This window comes from Pelecanus crispus, chromosome 6 (assembly GCF_030463565.1).
Source record: "Pelecanus crispus isolate bPelCri1 chromosome 6, bPelCri1.pri, whole genome shotgun sequence".
NCBI classification, from domain to species: Eukaryota; Metazoa; Chordata; class Aves; order Pelecaniformes; family Pelecanidae; genus Pelecanus; species Pelecanus crispus.
In genome coordinates this window covers 1,229,150-1,245,716 of record NC_134648.1, presented here as the reverse complement: position 1 = coordinate 1,245,716, position 16,567 = coordinate 1,229,150, and the positions used below count along the sequence as shown (strand labels likewise).

Sequence of the window (16,567 nt, the reverse complement as noted above, 5' to 3'; positions counted from 1 at the left end):
ATGAAACTGTTTTATAATCATGACAGTCAGAAAATACAACTTCTGGTTTTCTGCTTGTTTCAAAGCCAAAGCCTGCTGAAATGTCTAAACAAAACCCCAGACGAAGCCAAGAGCCCAGCAGTCAGGCCTAAAACATCATGCATTTTGGTCCTAATTATTACATTCTCTGTCAGTGTTCTGGGGTCTTGGTGCATCAGGAAAAAAAAAAAAAAAACGAAACGGAGCAGCCGTTATTGTTGCTTGGTACTCAAAGGAAAACACAGAACTGCATTGTAAATAACATCTTGATCTGCTTCGGCATGCTGCTGAACTACATTCAATAGCTTTTTATCTTGTCTCATTTATGTTCAAAGTCCCTGCTAATTCTTATCTTTATTACTCTTGAACATGTGCCAAAGTTCATTCTGCCCCATCTCTCAAAAAAAAAAACCCAAAAATATTTCCATGGAGAACAAACACAGCAGAACACTGAGTAGCTCTCAAAGAAAATAAAGCAAAGGGAGGGAGAAGGGGCAACCTGCACACGCATGGAAGAGGCGGTGGGAGGACTCGAGGGCTGTGTGCATGCTTACGTGCTAAGAGGCCGGGAGGCCAGGGCTCGGGAGCGGGGCAGGAGGAGCGGAGAGCCTTTGCTCAGGGACACCATGGCTGTCCCTCACCGTCGGGCAGGCTCAGTTCCAGGAATCCTCTCCTTCTGGGCCCTCCTCATTCAGAGGTGGCTCCTACTGCGGCCAGCCCTTAGAGGCTTCTCCCTTTTTCCATGCCACATGTGCTCTGCCGGGCACTGCAGGCTGACTGCTCCCGACACGCCTGCAGAGCCAGGAAGGGGGTCCCACCAGCCCCTGCCTCCCAGCACGCAGGGACAGCGCTGTCACCTGCACCGGCGAGGGAGCGCGTGTGACGGCAGGTCTGCTCAGATGTGGTTTCCTGCGTGGGTGCTTTGGTGTTATTCTTCTCGCTGTGCACAGAGAGGTGACAAAGAAAATCCCCAAACCTCTTGCTTAGCAGCGGCGGAAAAAGTGTTACTGAAAGCAGGTAACTCCCAACATCCACAGCACAGCCACCCGTTAGCAGGGACACCCAGTCCACCTACTTCACTCGAAAAGCTCAGGGCGCGTTGCACCCTCGTGCAGCTTGAACCACAGCCAAAAAGCGCACAGTATCTCGCAGAGGAAAGCGACAGCGCGGATGCTCTCGATACAGCACTCTCCTTCCTTGTAAATTCCTTCAGCCGCAATTCAGTAGGAAAACCCGATCGCAAGCCCTGCCTCACGGAGGCTGCGGATTTATTACGGCGTCACTTGCAAGGAAGGGGCGAGGAGGGGAGAAGGATGCTTGATCTGTTGTTGGTACTACCCAAAGCTCTTCCAACACCTGTGATCTTGATCTCCTTGTCTTAAATATCACCCATTAGCCCCTTCTCCTCCACTTTTAGCCAATGAAACAAGTCACCGTTTGTATTAATTTCAGCAGTTATATCCCACAACCATCCCAAGCCATTATTTTGTAGCAGGGGAGAACACACCCTGTGTCATTCTTCTGCCCTTCACCTCTAACAGATCTTTCTTTACTTCATCACACTGGTTTTTCATATTTACACCTTTTTGTAATGATGCACCGGACATAGCTGCCCTATGTGGAGGGTGTGGTGATTCAGGTTAAGAAATTTTCACCGCTTTCTGCATTCCTTTGAGCAAATTCTGTTCTCAGGAAAGCCAACCGAACACGCAACTGAGGGCTTTAAGCGAGCCCTGCCGAAGCATCGTGGATAGCACAGCCGTGTGTAAATAAGACATTTCCAGGACTGGATGGCACGCCTCTCCCACCGTTTTGGTTCAATGGCCATTTCGGTGCCCACGCAAGACCTCCCATCATCCCGTAAGAGAATGGTGGATAAGGAGCCAGCCTAGCGCATTTTACATGTTGTCATAGAAATGCCAGAAGATTCCCTGAAATAAAAAGGGGACTAATTTTAAATGGGTCTCTGAAATGCAGAATTCAAAAAGCACTTGGGATTTTCACAGCAGAGGTTGTCATCAAGTGCATCACTTCTGCCTGTGGAGAATACTTGATAAATCACTTGGTGCTTGACCTTTGTTTCTTTGTTTGTAAGAAATGAGCTGTAGCCAGTTCCCAGGACTGTAAAATACTGTCTCTGGCCTATTGCAAGGGCAAGAACACAACAGCCACACCAGGTCAGACCACAGATCCATCCAGACAGCTGGGGAAAAGAACAGGGCAAAGGCAGGGATACTTCCCTGACACGTTCCTGCAGCTTCCAGCAATTTACAATTCAGCAGCTTTCTAAACCAGAGGCATTATCTTGCATTTAATAACCCTCAAACGGCATTTCCTTCTTGTCCTGACTTTTTAAACTCGTGTACATTTTCGTGACTCGTGCAGGAAGGCATCCTGCAGCGCAGCGACACGAGGCGTAAACCAGCAGCACCTCCTTCTGCTTGTGCTGAACTGGCCTTTGGAAAATTCCACTTGATTTGTGGCTCTCCCACTGGCAGAAACACTGAGTAACTGCTTTTGCTCACCTTCTCCATTCAACTCCTGATTTTACAGCACTCCACAATACTCACATCCCCATAATTTTTTTTTTCCCCCCAGACTACAGTCCCTGCCTACTCAGATGCTCTTCCTACAGTAGCCATTTCATCTTTTATTAATCTCGCTGCTCTTCTCTACCTTTTCCAGTTCTTAGTCTCATTTGAGACGAGGACACCAGAAACACACCAAAACACGGGTGCATTCAGGGTGTACACAGTGGCAGGTTTCCTAATTCTTTCCTTGTAATTCCTAACATACAACTTACTTTTTTGAGCAAATACTACTGAACACGGAGTTGGTATTTTTATGGATTTACCATACCTTCAAGATCTGGTTTCTGAGTAGCAACAGTCAACTCTGAGCCTGTTATTACAGAAGGTTAGGATCGGGGTGGGTTCTTTTTTTTTTTCTGTGTGCATTGCCCGATTTTTATCTGTACTAAATTTTATCACTTATAGGATCATCCAGTCAATCAGCAATTCAAGCTCTTTCTACAAATCGGCCCTCATTTTATTACCCCAAGTAACTTGGTGCCATTGGCAAACTTTGTCTTGCCTCTGTAGGCCCCTTTTGCAGATCACATACGAACACACGGTACATCACAGGCCCAAGCACTGATCGTCCTGGCAGTCCACTGGTTCTCTCTCCTCTCAAGAGATCTTTTTCTTACTCTCCAGCAGTAATTTTTCCATGCAAAGATGTCTTCTCTTACTCTGTTCTTTAAGAGCCTTCACTTATGATGGGAATCACATGGGCCTCTTTCCAATTTTACTGAAAAGATTTAGACTATGGAACACAGCCACTGCTTCCTCCTCCTCTTTTGCCTTTTGCTGCCCTGGTACTGCTTATTAATTTCCTCATTCTTTTCACAAACTTCTTTGTGCTTTTATTAAAAACCTCTTTTAACAGGCCAGTTTAGTTTTTCTCTGGATATGGAACGCAGTCATTCCAAAACTGTACTGTGAACTACTCTTAAAAAAAACCTGGGGTTGGTCTTGTTTCCAGGGCAATTCCTTGTTTGTGAGTAAGGGCTCATTACAGAAAGATGCTGTTTGAGTAGAAATTCCTTCTGTCTAGAGGCAACTCCGACACTGCACTTGTGCCAGCATGTTTCTCCTGGTAGTCTCCAATTAGTCTTCCTTGACTAAATGCTAAAATCTAGGACTTTTTTCTCTAGCCTGGCTGCTGCCACCAGAAGGACATCCACCTGTGGCCTCAGTACTTAAACCATCAATTTATAATCTATATCAAAGCTAAATTCATTTTGTAAATAGGTTATTCCTTAAAGTTTTACACCCTAGAAAATAGTATCTCGTGCCTCTCCTTTAAGCTGGCCTTTTCCTTACTGCATTCTGTCAGGAGTGTAGCACCTAGCTCTACCAGCTCTAACTATTTTATTCTCTCAAATGAAAAAAAAAAACAAAACCCACCACCCCAAAAAAATCTTCTGAGAGCTTTTTTTCAAACGTTATTCCCAAAACCAAGTTGCAGACAAAGTTTTAGGCTTGTTGAAAACTCAAATATATTTCATTCTAATGAACTTCCAGGAAGAAACGTGGTTTCTCAGAAGGAATTATGATTTTTAAGAATTGTGTAAGACAGCTACTGTTCTTGAGCTCTGCTGTGCTTGTAGTACCCACCTCATTACAGTCTTTTGAGCAACATCAGTCTCGGGGAGCTCCGAATAGACAATTTCAGAGCAGTATTAAGAAAACAGCCATACTACTTACGCAAAGAGGCTGAGTCTCTCAGTGTGGATTGCAAAATCTTCCCCTTTTGCATTAGACTGAATCACCTATGTTACATTTGGAGCCATTATCTTTACTCCTTTGTTTCCTTTTCACATTTTAGCTTTACTTCCATTTTCTACTTGCCTTTTCCATACATGGAAAAGTTAAAAACAAACAAAAAACAGACCCAGAAAAAAGTCCTAACAAGGACAACTCTGCTGCAGGAAGCTTAAATTATAACTGAAACCAAGAACAAAGCCATAATCATGTGCTTCCCTTAGTCTGCCACCCTGCAAGCAGACAATTTAAAATTATTAAAAAAAAACCCACCAGTTTTTCTGAAACTACATTTTCTTCCCTTTAAAGGGAAAAAAAAACCCACCACATGCTGTGTTGGAATCTCACAGTAACTACAGGTTTGTAGTTGCCTTGACCCAGCCTGCGCATCTTTGCACAAGAGAGAAGCTCAATGCAGAAGCATCACGCGTCTCCTGCAGGACCTCCCAGTGTAGCTCGGTGGACGTGAAGGCCAGGCCAAGACTAAAGCTAGCCAGATGCGTGCTGGGGGGAGAACGCAGCTGCTGCGCACAACAGAAAACGGCTCTTTTGGAAGGGGAGTTGTTATTTTCCCAGCTTTCTGGCATATTCCTTCCAACAAGCGCATATACCATAGTCTGGACGTGCCTTTTTTTGGGTGCACGGAGGACACCTGGGGAGTTCAGGGACCAGAGTAAAGACAGCTTTTCTATATTTACATCGTTGTGATGTAAGGAGACAAGGTCCTCTCCACCTTCCTGTAACAGAAAGCTGGGGTAAACTGCCTCAGCTTATGCCAAAGCCCGAGGCAGCCTTGACTTTCCCATATAAACAATCAGCAGAAACAAAGCTATGCACTCACCTTGGGGATTTTGGCAAATCGCCCTACTCGGGTATCTCGGATGCTGGTTATATCCAAAATTTCCATTTCCTACAACAGAGTAAGGACAAGGAAGATGAGGACAAAGGAATAAGGAAAGAAATCCATTACAGAGCCCCCCGAAGCTGCAGAGCAGGTCTCAGCCGGTGCCCTTCGCTGGGAGGAGCCCTCCCACCAGGAACAACGCAGGCAGGGAAAGAGCGGCTGCTGGTACGCCAAGCCGGCGGGCTGGCTGGTGCGGAGCTGGGCGGCAGCACCGTCCTCTTCACGGTGGGCCAGAGGCTCGGTGGGGATCACCATGAGAGGGAGCGTACGACACGCACACAGGTTTATATGGGGAAACCCTACCCCAGTCCATGTGTCAATACAACCCACCGATGTTCTCAGCCCGTCTTTCGCCTCCATGCATTCAACGTGGAGTGGCAGAGCTGGAAGGCAGGCAGGACCACCTCCTCCCGGGTCACTCCCAGCAGACCTCCGCCCAATCTGTTCTGAAGCAATTCCCATGGAGGACATTCCACAACCTTCCCTAGGCAGCTCACTCCAGCTCCTCACTACTGGCTAGTTGTCATGTTTATTTTGTTTGTTCTTTTAATATCCAACCTGCATTTCCTTCCTCTGTTACTAATTTGCCTGCTCACCATGGATCTGGAGAACAAATTACACTTGTTGCAGCAGATAATACTATTTTCCAAGATCACAATAAGGAACAATGTGGATACCATGTCTTCTGGCTGTATCCCCATTTTATTGTCAAGCAGGATGGAAATTTTACTCCTAATCCCACTCCTTTCCGAATCCCTAGTGCAGAAGCAGCGCAGTTTTTCTCCCTTGCGGTTCAGGACAAGCAGATCTTAAGAGGAGTCAGCCAAAGATTAATAAGGCACGCGAATTCGACAAACTATTGACCGTACCACACCACGCTCCGTATCAGCCCATCTCTCGTCCCTGGTCGCTGTGCTCCTGCCAGCCTGCGCATGACCTTCACAAGCCTGCCCCCGCTCCCTCTGACAGCCAGCATTTGCCCATCACCGTCTCGCTAGCTCACGCTGTCTGTGGATTCCCTCAGAGAACAGGAAAGATGCCAGACAGGAGCTTCCCCAAGGATGTAAAATAGGCTGTTGCTCCACTGCAGCTCTTAAATTTGTTTACAGTTTATTTTAGGTGCTAATCAATTGCATTTTCCAGGAACATGAGACACCCCACACACACCACTCCGGACTTCCTTACATCCGCTATGCTTCCCTACCCCAGCCCCCTTCCCAGGTAATTAAATCCCCTGTACCACTAACCCAGCGAGATATCTCACTTTTGGTGGGTGACAACAGCTTCCCTTGCCCCATTCTGTACACCTCCTCCAGTGCTACCACTTCTTCCTGCTGTCTGGCTGGAACCCTTACAGCAAAAATTCTGCTGCCAGGAGTGGGCCATGAAAGGGGAATGAGAGGGAGAGACGGCTGAAAGGAGAGCACATCTTCTAGAGGGACGTGACGGTCCCCAACCTCGTGACACTGTGTTCTGAGGATACGGCTGCGTGGCAGTGCCTCGCCCCCACTGGCACTGGGGCACAATCTTCTGAGAAGGCAGAGCTCACCAAAAGACGTCAGGTCTCTTGGCCAGGGTGCTGTGCAGGACTATTGTCTTTGTCTCTTTATCTACCATGCCTCTTCAGCATGTAGGTCACGAGGAGGAAGTAGAGCTGAACCACAGCTCTGCTCTGGAAAGCAGAAGTAAGCCCAGCCTTCCACCTCCAGTCAGCCAGATCTCTCCACCCCTCGTTACTACTCATCAGCAAGGAGCTGCATTCTCTTTCCTAAATTTGTTGCCCCTCTCTCCTCCAGCAGCCAGCATCCTGTGATTTACCTCCCGCAGCGTGCACACACCACGCGGGCCTGAGAGGAGCACAACTCACTCTCCAGACCTGATGGTCTACATGACTACAGTTGATACTTTTTTTTTTCTCCTTTAAATCTCCTTTAAATCTCTAACACACCAACAAGTCAGTTAATTACAACACAGGCTACACATAAGGTACACGTTAGCTGAAGCTGCATACATTTAATTGCATACATCCAGCCATTTTCTTCCCAACTGCACCATTGCACTGGCTGGGAGACTCCTTTAGCATGCTGGGTAACAGGGATATCAGTATTGCTGCTCTCCGTGAAGTCCTTTGAAGCACATCTAATGAACTTAGCAGGTATAAGATGCCAGCGTGACAAGCACAAAAAGGCCACGCTCATATCTCTGGCATCTTCACAGCTTAATTTCCTGCTCTTTGCCAGAACTCTGAAGACAAATCTGCCATTGAATAAGCATGAGAGTCCCAGGCCCTTTCTTGGGGGTTTCCTGCTAAGCGGAATGAGTGTGGTAGTTTGCTCCTGAGTGCAGACCTCAAGCACCTATGGTGTTTTAATCTCACACAAACTTGAACTGGCTATTTGGAGACCAAGCTGTGAAGTCTTAGCACTTACCTTATTCTGATAGGTCCAGTATAAGTAAAAGCCCTTTGGGTCTACCCGAAGAATCACAGGAGAAGCACTTGCCGTTTCCTGACAAAAAACCAGAAGGTGGTTAGCACCTTACGTGACCTGGAGAACCCATCATGGGATGTAAGGTTCCCAGTTCAAATATAGAGCCAGTCGGGTGAATCATCCTTGTGATTTATGGAAGTGAACCAGCTGATTTTAGTACATCTCCAGAGTAACAGGGCGAGGCTATGGGAGCTGATCTCTGCTGAAGCCTGGGTCACACCTAACACTATGCACTTAGCTAGAACAACTCTCTTGGAGCTTTCAGTACAACGAATTAGGAGAAGAAAGTACCTGTAGACGCAGTTAATTGTTTCATTTGAACCGCCCTCCCTCCAAGGCACCTACTTCATTCTACGAGCTCCAGAAGGAGCCTAGGCCAAGTAGGGACAGCATTCATCCGTGGCATCTACCATCGAGTGCTCATGGCAGTTACGTGGGCTCTCTTTACAGAGAACAGGGCCTAGTCAGGAAGAGTTCAAGGAGGGGTCCACCTAGTACAGCAGATGAGTCTGCTTTAGGTGGTGATTCTTAAGCTCCATGGACTAGCTCTACCCCGACCTTAAAGAGAAGCAGCTATTTAAACACCCATGCTACAGGCACAAAATTAGATGAAATTATTCAGAGCTGATCCTGAACCCCACATCACAGGGGGGCCCTCCAGAGCACAACCAAAGCATACACTGCAAAGGAGACACAGCCTCACAGCAGCCTGTGTACTTTGCCTCTGAATAATTACACTGCTTTTGCATTTTCAGTTAAGGGCCACTTCACAGACGTTTTCAAGGCAACATCCATTCCCATCTCGCATGCAAGCCTGTGCTAAGAGTTGAATTAGCGTGAGCTCTTTGGAGACAGAGATAAAGAATGCTTGGTGCCTCTGCCTGGGCCCCAGCCCATTTGCTCATTCAGTCTAGATGACTCCTGACTGCATTTGACCTCTGCTGTCACAGAAGATAGGATCATGAGGCCTATCAGCCATTTCTAGGAAGGCTTCACATTCAATTCAGGAAGCTGAAATACTCAGCTACTGAGATGAAACCAGTAATGGAAATTGGAAGTTGTATTTGTCACTTGGCCTTGGGGTCTGTTACTGAACTCATACTTCACTCCAGAGCGTACCTGTATTTCCAGGGACCTCCGTTTCCAGATTCAGTATTCTTCATTACAGTAAATTGCCCGTGCCACAGTGCATCCCATGTTCTCCTTTTATTCACTACTGCCTTTCTCACACTGTACTAGGGGCAATGCTGATCTGCACAGCATCATGCCTGTGTCCCCAGAGCTCTTGGTTGCTGCGCTGAACATGTGGCCACAAGCCACGGAGAGCAGAACAGGCACTGTAGTACTGAGTATTGTGCCATGTTTCTAGATTAACTTTATCTCCTACGAAGCAGCATTCCTGAAAGCTAGCTGAGGCTGCAATAAGGACCGCTGACGGGCTGGCCTCCTGAGCAGGGACGTGGACGGCCATGGGGCGCAGGCAGACTTCCTAAGGGGTGGCTCCTTGCAACAAAGGAGATGGTGAATTCCACGGAAGATGGTCTGGCAGCCAAACTGCCTGCTGCTCACACTGTGGAGTTCAACTCTAGAGCAGAAAGCAAGTGTTGTCTGGTAAAATCCTGTAATACATAATCTTTCAAGGACAGAAAACATTTTTGCTTGTACTTAGAGGGCTAAGAGTCAAATCCATAGGTGCCTGCTCAGTTTAAGAGGTCAGCTACTGCACTGTGCCCTACCTGAGGTTTTGAAAGGGTTCCCAAGCCAGGTCTTGAAATAAACTATCACCCATGTAGTAGGTCTTAACCTCCTTAGCTTGGCTGGCAGCCCCGGCTTGCCGGATGCTAAACAAAGCACAGCAGAGAGCTGCTCCTTACCCCAAGATGTCGTAACTAACTCAGTGGGACAGGTCAGCACAGTCCTGCCTGTCAGAGATCCTGCTGCACTCTCCTCTAGAGAATACATTACAAATGCTGGACAAGGTGTAGGCACTATAGAAAAAGTGTGGGTTTGCTTTACTCAAGAAACTTGGGTACAGTGAATGCTCCAGTCCAGCCCCAAACTGTACAGTGATGTAAGGAGCCAATCCGATTACCTTCATTCCTTTGCCTCAAACATTGTGGAAGGAGTTCAACGCCGTTACCAACAGCGTGGCCAGGTCAATTCAAAGAGTGAGACAAAAAAACCCCATAGGCCCATGACCTCTGAAGAGCTGCTTTTATGCCAACCCTCCACTAGCAATCCCACAGGCTGGAGCTCTTGCCATCATCCTTTGCAGCCTCCTCTAACTGTGGAGTGGGAAAGCACAATGAGATGGAGCAACGTGACCAGAACAGCCCACTTGTGGAGAGGGCTTTCACTGTTGTTGGAGGTCAAGTCTGTAAACTACTCGGTAGTTAGAGGCAACCTTTTAGGAATGTTCACAAAGCTGTAAAACTTAGGGAAAAATCCACACAGGACTCAAGCTCCCTAACTCCTATGGTTGCAGCAGCAAATAAACACTTGGCAGCTCTTGGAAGCCCAACTTGACTCACCTGGGGTTTCACGGGAGCCTAACCATCCCAGGAATTCCCAGTGAAGTACTTAACAGCTTCAGGTTTTTGGGAAAGTGGTCCCCGAGGACTGAGCACAGAAAGTCAGCAGCAATTTTAGACAAGTTTGGCTACTGTTATTTTCAGAAACCAAATCCCTGTTCAAATTCAAAGAAGCCACAAGAGGATTCTGCGGGTAGCAGCCCCACTGGAAAGAAAGGGAAGGCTGCACTTTCCGCCCTACCCTGGTGTCATCCTCCTGGTTTTGTACAGCTAGCGGAATAACTGCCCAGCGATGTTCCAGCCTGTATTCCTCAGCACCCATCCTTTCTGTCAGCTGTATGTTACATCGCTTTCTCATTTCCCAGTGCCGCTGGACCACCCCTGCTTAAGCTGCACACAAGTGGTCTGCCTCCCCCGCACACGCTGCCTTGGGACTTAAAACTCTATGCCAGCTTTATGCCCACAAAAGGAAGCACTAATCCCTCCTGCATTGCTGCTGGAGGCTCTTTCTAATGCATCTCATTTGCAATACCACATCAAATGCTTTCCTCCAGATCTTGGTGAATAATCATAACCTGGCCTGCCCCCTGTTTTATCAACATTCACGCTCAATAGCAGACAATTCATACTGCAGACGAAATGGATAGGCAGCTGCTGTCCCCTTGCTCAGGTATGAGGCTATTAGGGGAAATACTCTTTTGACTTCTCAGAAAGTGACGAGAGGGACTATTACATTCCAATCAACTTCTCTTCTGTGTTCCACACTTTCTTCCCCTCACAACGAAAGGCAGAGACTGCAAACCTGGCGTTTTGACGATGCAAGAGGACACCGAGTTGGAGAGAGCAGCAGCTTTTTGCAGCACCCTCCGAGGCTCTGGCTCTGTTAAAGCAGAGGCCCCTTCCCTGCTGCTCGGCCGCTGCACACTTGGTAGTTCAGGGACCCGCAAGCCGGGCAGGCGTGGGAGGACATGGCTCACCCACTGATCCACTCCAGCAACAGCGCCATAAGAGGAAGCAACTTGGAGCTTGATTTCCCTCTCTATCTGCAAAGCACGGAGAGCCCACTCAGCTCTGGAATAAATCCTACCCCTCACGCTCCTCCGCACGTGTCCGAATGCAGCATGTGCCTCTCGCCCCAGGGAGGCTCCCAGCAGGGACTGCCTTCCTGAGCACCCCGGGGTCCTACACCGGCAAAGCTGCACACACCAACCCAGCGGCACTCTCCATTTACCTCCATCCTCCACAATAACAAGAGGTGCAGAAGCCACATCACCAACCCCTCACACATACGCCCTTTGTTTTTAGCCCTCAGCTCTCCTGTTCTTCTCAGTTCGCTCTCCCTACGCAGACATCACCGCTCTCGGGTACGACACACAGCGTCCCATCCCCCTACCGCATACATGCTCCCAGGCTCCCCACAAACCCCAACCCGAACGCGGTATCTGCCCTGTCACCACGCGTACAATCTAGCGAAGCAAAAACCCCGGTACTCACATCATCCCATTTGATGAAGCGCTCACCCTTGGACAGATACTCCTTCACCTCCGGGGGCTGCAGGACAGGGGTAAGCATCGACATTCTGTCCCGCAGATGTGCTCCTCAGCTACCAGAAGCAACAGCAGCCGCAGGGTTTGCTCCTCCTTGGCCCCCTCTCCTCTATCTCTGCCTCTCACATGGCAGGGCGCTCTGCCATTGCCGCTGTTGGCATCAGAAAGCAAACAGCCTCTTATATCCCAGCCAACTTTAGGAGGGGCAGGCCGGCGAGGACCGATGAATCTGCATTGTAAATCAACAGCTCTCCAAGCACACGCGCGGAGCTCAGCCCAAGGTCACCTAGAGGAAAGCTTGCGATGGGTTGAGATGCCCGCATGGGCAGTCATGCACGCACGCCGCCTCTCCAGGAGGGACCTACTCCTCGGAGTTGTACTTGTGAAGCACACACTTTGTAGCGCTTCCGCAACTGAACTTCCTTAAATTTCTCTTTGACGAAGTGCAGGCATTGCCAGCCGACACTCAAACTATTTCAGCAGATGTGGTTACAGAACAGCTCAGGCTCTGGCTACAAGCAGACTGCCCCCTTCATGCGATGGGCCAAATATCATGCAAAATAAACCTACTCTGTGCTCTGTACAGACTCCATTTCTGGGGCTACTTGCTGCACTGTCCAGTCTTTTAACTTTTTTCCTTTCTCTTATGCGTTCTTCTGAATGTCAACCTGAAAAGCAAGACAGACCAGCAGAGCGGATGGAAATTCCACAGACAGATGAAATAAAACATTCACAAGAGTCCCTAGGAATTGCAATATTCTCCAGATTCACTTGGGTCTACTGCAGATGCTGTGGGAACACAGAACGGGAGAGATGCCTAAGGTGGGGATTATAGATAAAGCTGCAGGGAAGTGACAGAAAGCAGAACAGAAGGTTAATGGCAATCAGGGCAAAACCAGGCCCCCGCTCCTGACCTTGGATCGAAGGAATTATGTGTGGACAGCAGCAGAGAAAAGGAGCTGATGGTGGCAGATGTGCACTGGCTAACCAGAAGGAGAGTAGCTTGTGAAAAGGATGGACATGGGCAAGGTTAATTTTAGTCAAAAAAGCAGAGCCCCACAACTAATTAGAAGCAGAGATAACTGTGCTACACTTCCTATAACACTTGCTATAACAGGATTCCCAGCCACACAGTGGGATTTCATCCTTGTTGTCTCCCATGAAAGTCAAGGTGTGGCACTTGCCATTGCTCAGGAGGGACAAGACACTGTCAGAAGTAGTGCAGATTCTCTGAGAAGGGCAGACAAAGAAACTCCCACTGTGAAAGGGAGCCAGCTGCATGGTTGTGTTGCTTCCTTCCCACCCCTGACTTACCCAGTTTGGTAAGGCCAGTGCTTTAAAGCCGATTGGACAGCCAGGGGAAGGCCGACTGAAGGAATCCTAAGGGATTTCTCAAATGTTAGTGGCATGAGGCAGGAGAGATTAAGTGGACCTGTAGCAAGTGCTCTAGCTGTAAAAAAACAAAGATGGCAGCAATTATCAGAGAGATGTCTGCTGACACAGGGAACCCTGGACAAACCTAACATCCTTTGTACATTTCTTTCAATGGTTTATCTGCCTGACAAACCGGGAATAAGAGCGCTTCTGTACTTCCAGCTACCATCAAGTTTTCTGCATTTACTAACATTTTGCAAGGCACCATACTTTCCAAGAACTGGCTATCCAGGCTAAGGCTCTTAGCTCTATTTTATTAAGGCAGCAAACTGAGGTGGCTTACCCATAGCTGTGGTTGCTCAGTGTCAGGGCTGAGACTAAGGACATGGGAATCCATCACATCCAGTCTCATAACCAAGCCACACTCGCAGTATTAAGCGTCCTTTGCATGCGTGTCAAAGTTACACGTGCTGCTCAGGCAGCCAGCTGACAGCACTGGGGTACTCCAGCCCAGCCAAGGCAGGACCCCCCCCCCCCCCCCAGACAACGCTGTTACTCCCAAGCAGCAAAGCAGCAGGCAACAGTGTCTGCCCAGACCTCAAAGGCTGAGCTGGAAGCGCTCAGGGATGTCAGCAACAGCCTGGGACTTGGCATAAATGCCAGTGAAATGCCAGGCACAGCTAGGCAGGCTTTGTTCTCTGCGCTCTTCTTGTAAGCAGCTTAGGAACAGGCCCTGAGGTCTGGGTATGTACAGAGAAAGGCCACGGGAGCACAGGAGGCTGCAGTGAGGAGTGAAAGTTTTCTCTACCCTCACCTGATCCCTTCTGCAAGGCTAGAGCAGTTTCAGGGCTGCTTAACTTTGGGAGCAGCTGTGAAAAGAATAAAGAGCATCACTGCAGTGCCCCCGTCCTCTGCAACACAGAAAGCACTAAAGGAAGGCCTTGGAGGTCACGGCTGCGAAGAAGTGAAAGGTGGGATGAGCTTTGCCACCCGGTACTGCCAAGAGCAGAGGGGCTGCAGGTAACAGGCAGTCACGGCTACTGGTTCCAGCGGTCCAGCTGGTATTTACCAGAGTTATCACAGCTTTGTGAACCATGTCTGCTTCCTGCCAGAACCAGGGCCTCTCGGAAAGGCTGCTTCTGCCCTGCGTTCTCTCAGACCTGGATATTCAACAGGTCTCATCAACAAACCTAAAGTAAGCAAGAATCCTGCCACTGCTTTACTTGCCTGTCACTCAAGGTCAGCCTTCCCTAAGGGATAAAACAATAAATTTTAAAAAAACCCCACAACACAAAGAGCGGCTGTACTGTGAGGCCGCATGGCGCTGCACAACATCAACTGCCGAGATCCCCGCTTGCATAAGATGGTCACAAAAGCTGAAGCTCACTTCCTTTTGCATAACCCAGCCTCCTTATCTTTCATTTCACACCCCTTGCTCTATGCGGGAGCTTCTGTCCCTTGCATGAAGAGATGGCTGATGGAACAGCGATAGAATAAAGCAAGTCCTGCCCTCTGCTGAAAGCTCCGATATCGGAGCAGGCAGAAGCAGCAGCACTTTGAGCAGTATTTATTCCAACTGCCCTTTATTTTCTTTCTCCTGCAAGGCACATCACCCAGCGTATACTCAGCCTATACCCCCTCTGTTCAGGGCCCTGTGCCTCCTTTGCTTTCAACCCTTACCTTCACCACTGCACATCCCACCACCCACTATAAGAGGTTTAATATGCAAAAATTTCCTTTTTTTTTTTCTCCCCTCTTCTGGAGACTCTTCCTTATCACCCTGGCCTACCTACTCAGCAGGCTCTACCTCCCACAAAGTGCACGCAGAAGCAAGGTAGTCAGCATTACCCTTCAGAGATGTTACAAGATAGGGTCTGCAGACAGTGATTTAAGCCACGCTGTCTATTAAACCACCTTGACTGGATGGCTCCCAAGTTTAGCAAATTATTTTGTAACCTCAACCCCAACCTATTCCTAGCACACACAAAATCTGTAAGAAATCTCTTGCAGCATTGTTCCATTATAATTATACTTTGCCATGTGTAATGCTGTCCTCTAGTGAACAGCTGTGATACTGCACGCACAGCCGTTAGCACTGCCTTCAAAACACCAGTAATAAACTCACAGCTACACAAAACTGAGTTCATCCTGCTGCTCCTTTTTCTATTCTGCCCTCTGAGCCCTGGGAATCCTGAAAGGATTAATGACACCATTAGGACCACAAAGGCCAATATTTTCTCACCACCCCTGGAGAGGAGAACTGCTGAGCGTGTGTGCCGGGGCGTATTTTGTGTCCTACTTTGAGCCCAAACCACAAAGGCCAAGGATTCATGACAGCTCTCAGCTGACAGCATGACTCTTCAATTCGATCTGCAAGAGTCAGAGGGCAGTGGACTACAGCACAGAAAGACAAGCGGCCACAGATGCCACGATACCATAAAAGCAGTGAGGTCTTGTGTAAAAAAACCAACCAACCAAAAACCCCCAATCTGACCAACCACCAAGACATTGTTAGGTCCATAATTATGTGTTCACTGGGCAGGAATACGCAGCAGCAGTGCGTTATGCTTACAGCACTCTGATGGCTTTCCGCATATTTCCAAACTGCACAGCTGAGTGATGCAAGCAGGTTCACACACTATATTTAAACATCCTATACATTACTGCAGTATAAAAATAATCACTGTGCTGGGATGACTGAACCATGCAATTCCTAATTGCTACCAAAAGAATGAAACTTTCCAAGACGGGACACTAACAGAAGAGGAAGGAGGATGAAGAGCAGCAGCACACCAGACAGAACGTGCCCGTCGCATGTTACCTTGCAGTAACGGAACAGCAAGAACAGGAAAGCAAGTTCTACCAAATCTGGAGGTGAATCCATCTAATTGCCCCACTTCATTTATACCTACAGTATAAAATACTGACCTGGAAATCAGCATACCGTGAAAGGAAACCCCATATTGCTCCTGACGTCAACTTTTTCTTCCTACTCTACCAGCCCAACTTATTTCAATTGCAAGCCGCCTCTTTCTGTGGATGTATTTGCTGCCTGCCACACCAGATTCCCAATCCTGGTTGAGACCTTAGTATTGCTGTAAGACTTCTGCCATACTCACATCCTCATTGCTTCTGCTTTTCACAGTCAGTCTATTAGTTCTACAACCTGGACTTTACTCGCTCTACTTCCCTTGGTTCAGCATGATTTTTCCCACTTGTGAAGAGGTCAGATCCCAAAACACATTTTACAAGTGCAATCTCCTACGGAAGGTCCAAAGCAGCAAACCCAGCTGCCGCAGTAACGCGAGTCAAGTCCAGGAGAACACAGTCCCCTCGGGCAGGTCACAGAAAACAAGACATTATTGCAGCTGCAGCTCAG

At 48.2% G+C, this 16,567-nt stretch overlaps 1 protein-coding gene across 1 annotated transcript in view; it reads right to left on the bottom strand.

Moving 5' to 3' along the window:
• The window catches only part of PLCB2 (phospholipase C beta 2), a 46,856-nt gene extending 35,011 nt beyond the window's left edge, over positions 1 to 11,845 (bottom strand). Inside the window, exons 1-3 of the mRNA XM_009490708.2 lie at positions 11,762 to 11,845; positions 7,677 to 7,754; positions 5,185 to 5,253 (exon numbers count right to left, since the gene is read on the bottom strand). Of these exons, the coding sequence (XP_009488983.1) occupies positions 5,185 to 5,253; positions 7,677 to 7,754; positions 11,762 to 11,845 (231 nt within the window). The remainder of the gene's footprint in view (positions 1 to 5,184; positions 5,254 to 7,676; positions 7,755 to 11,761) is intronic.
• Between the last annotated feature and the right edge of the window lie 4,722 nt (positions 11,846 to 16,567).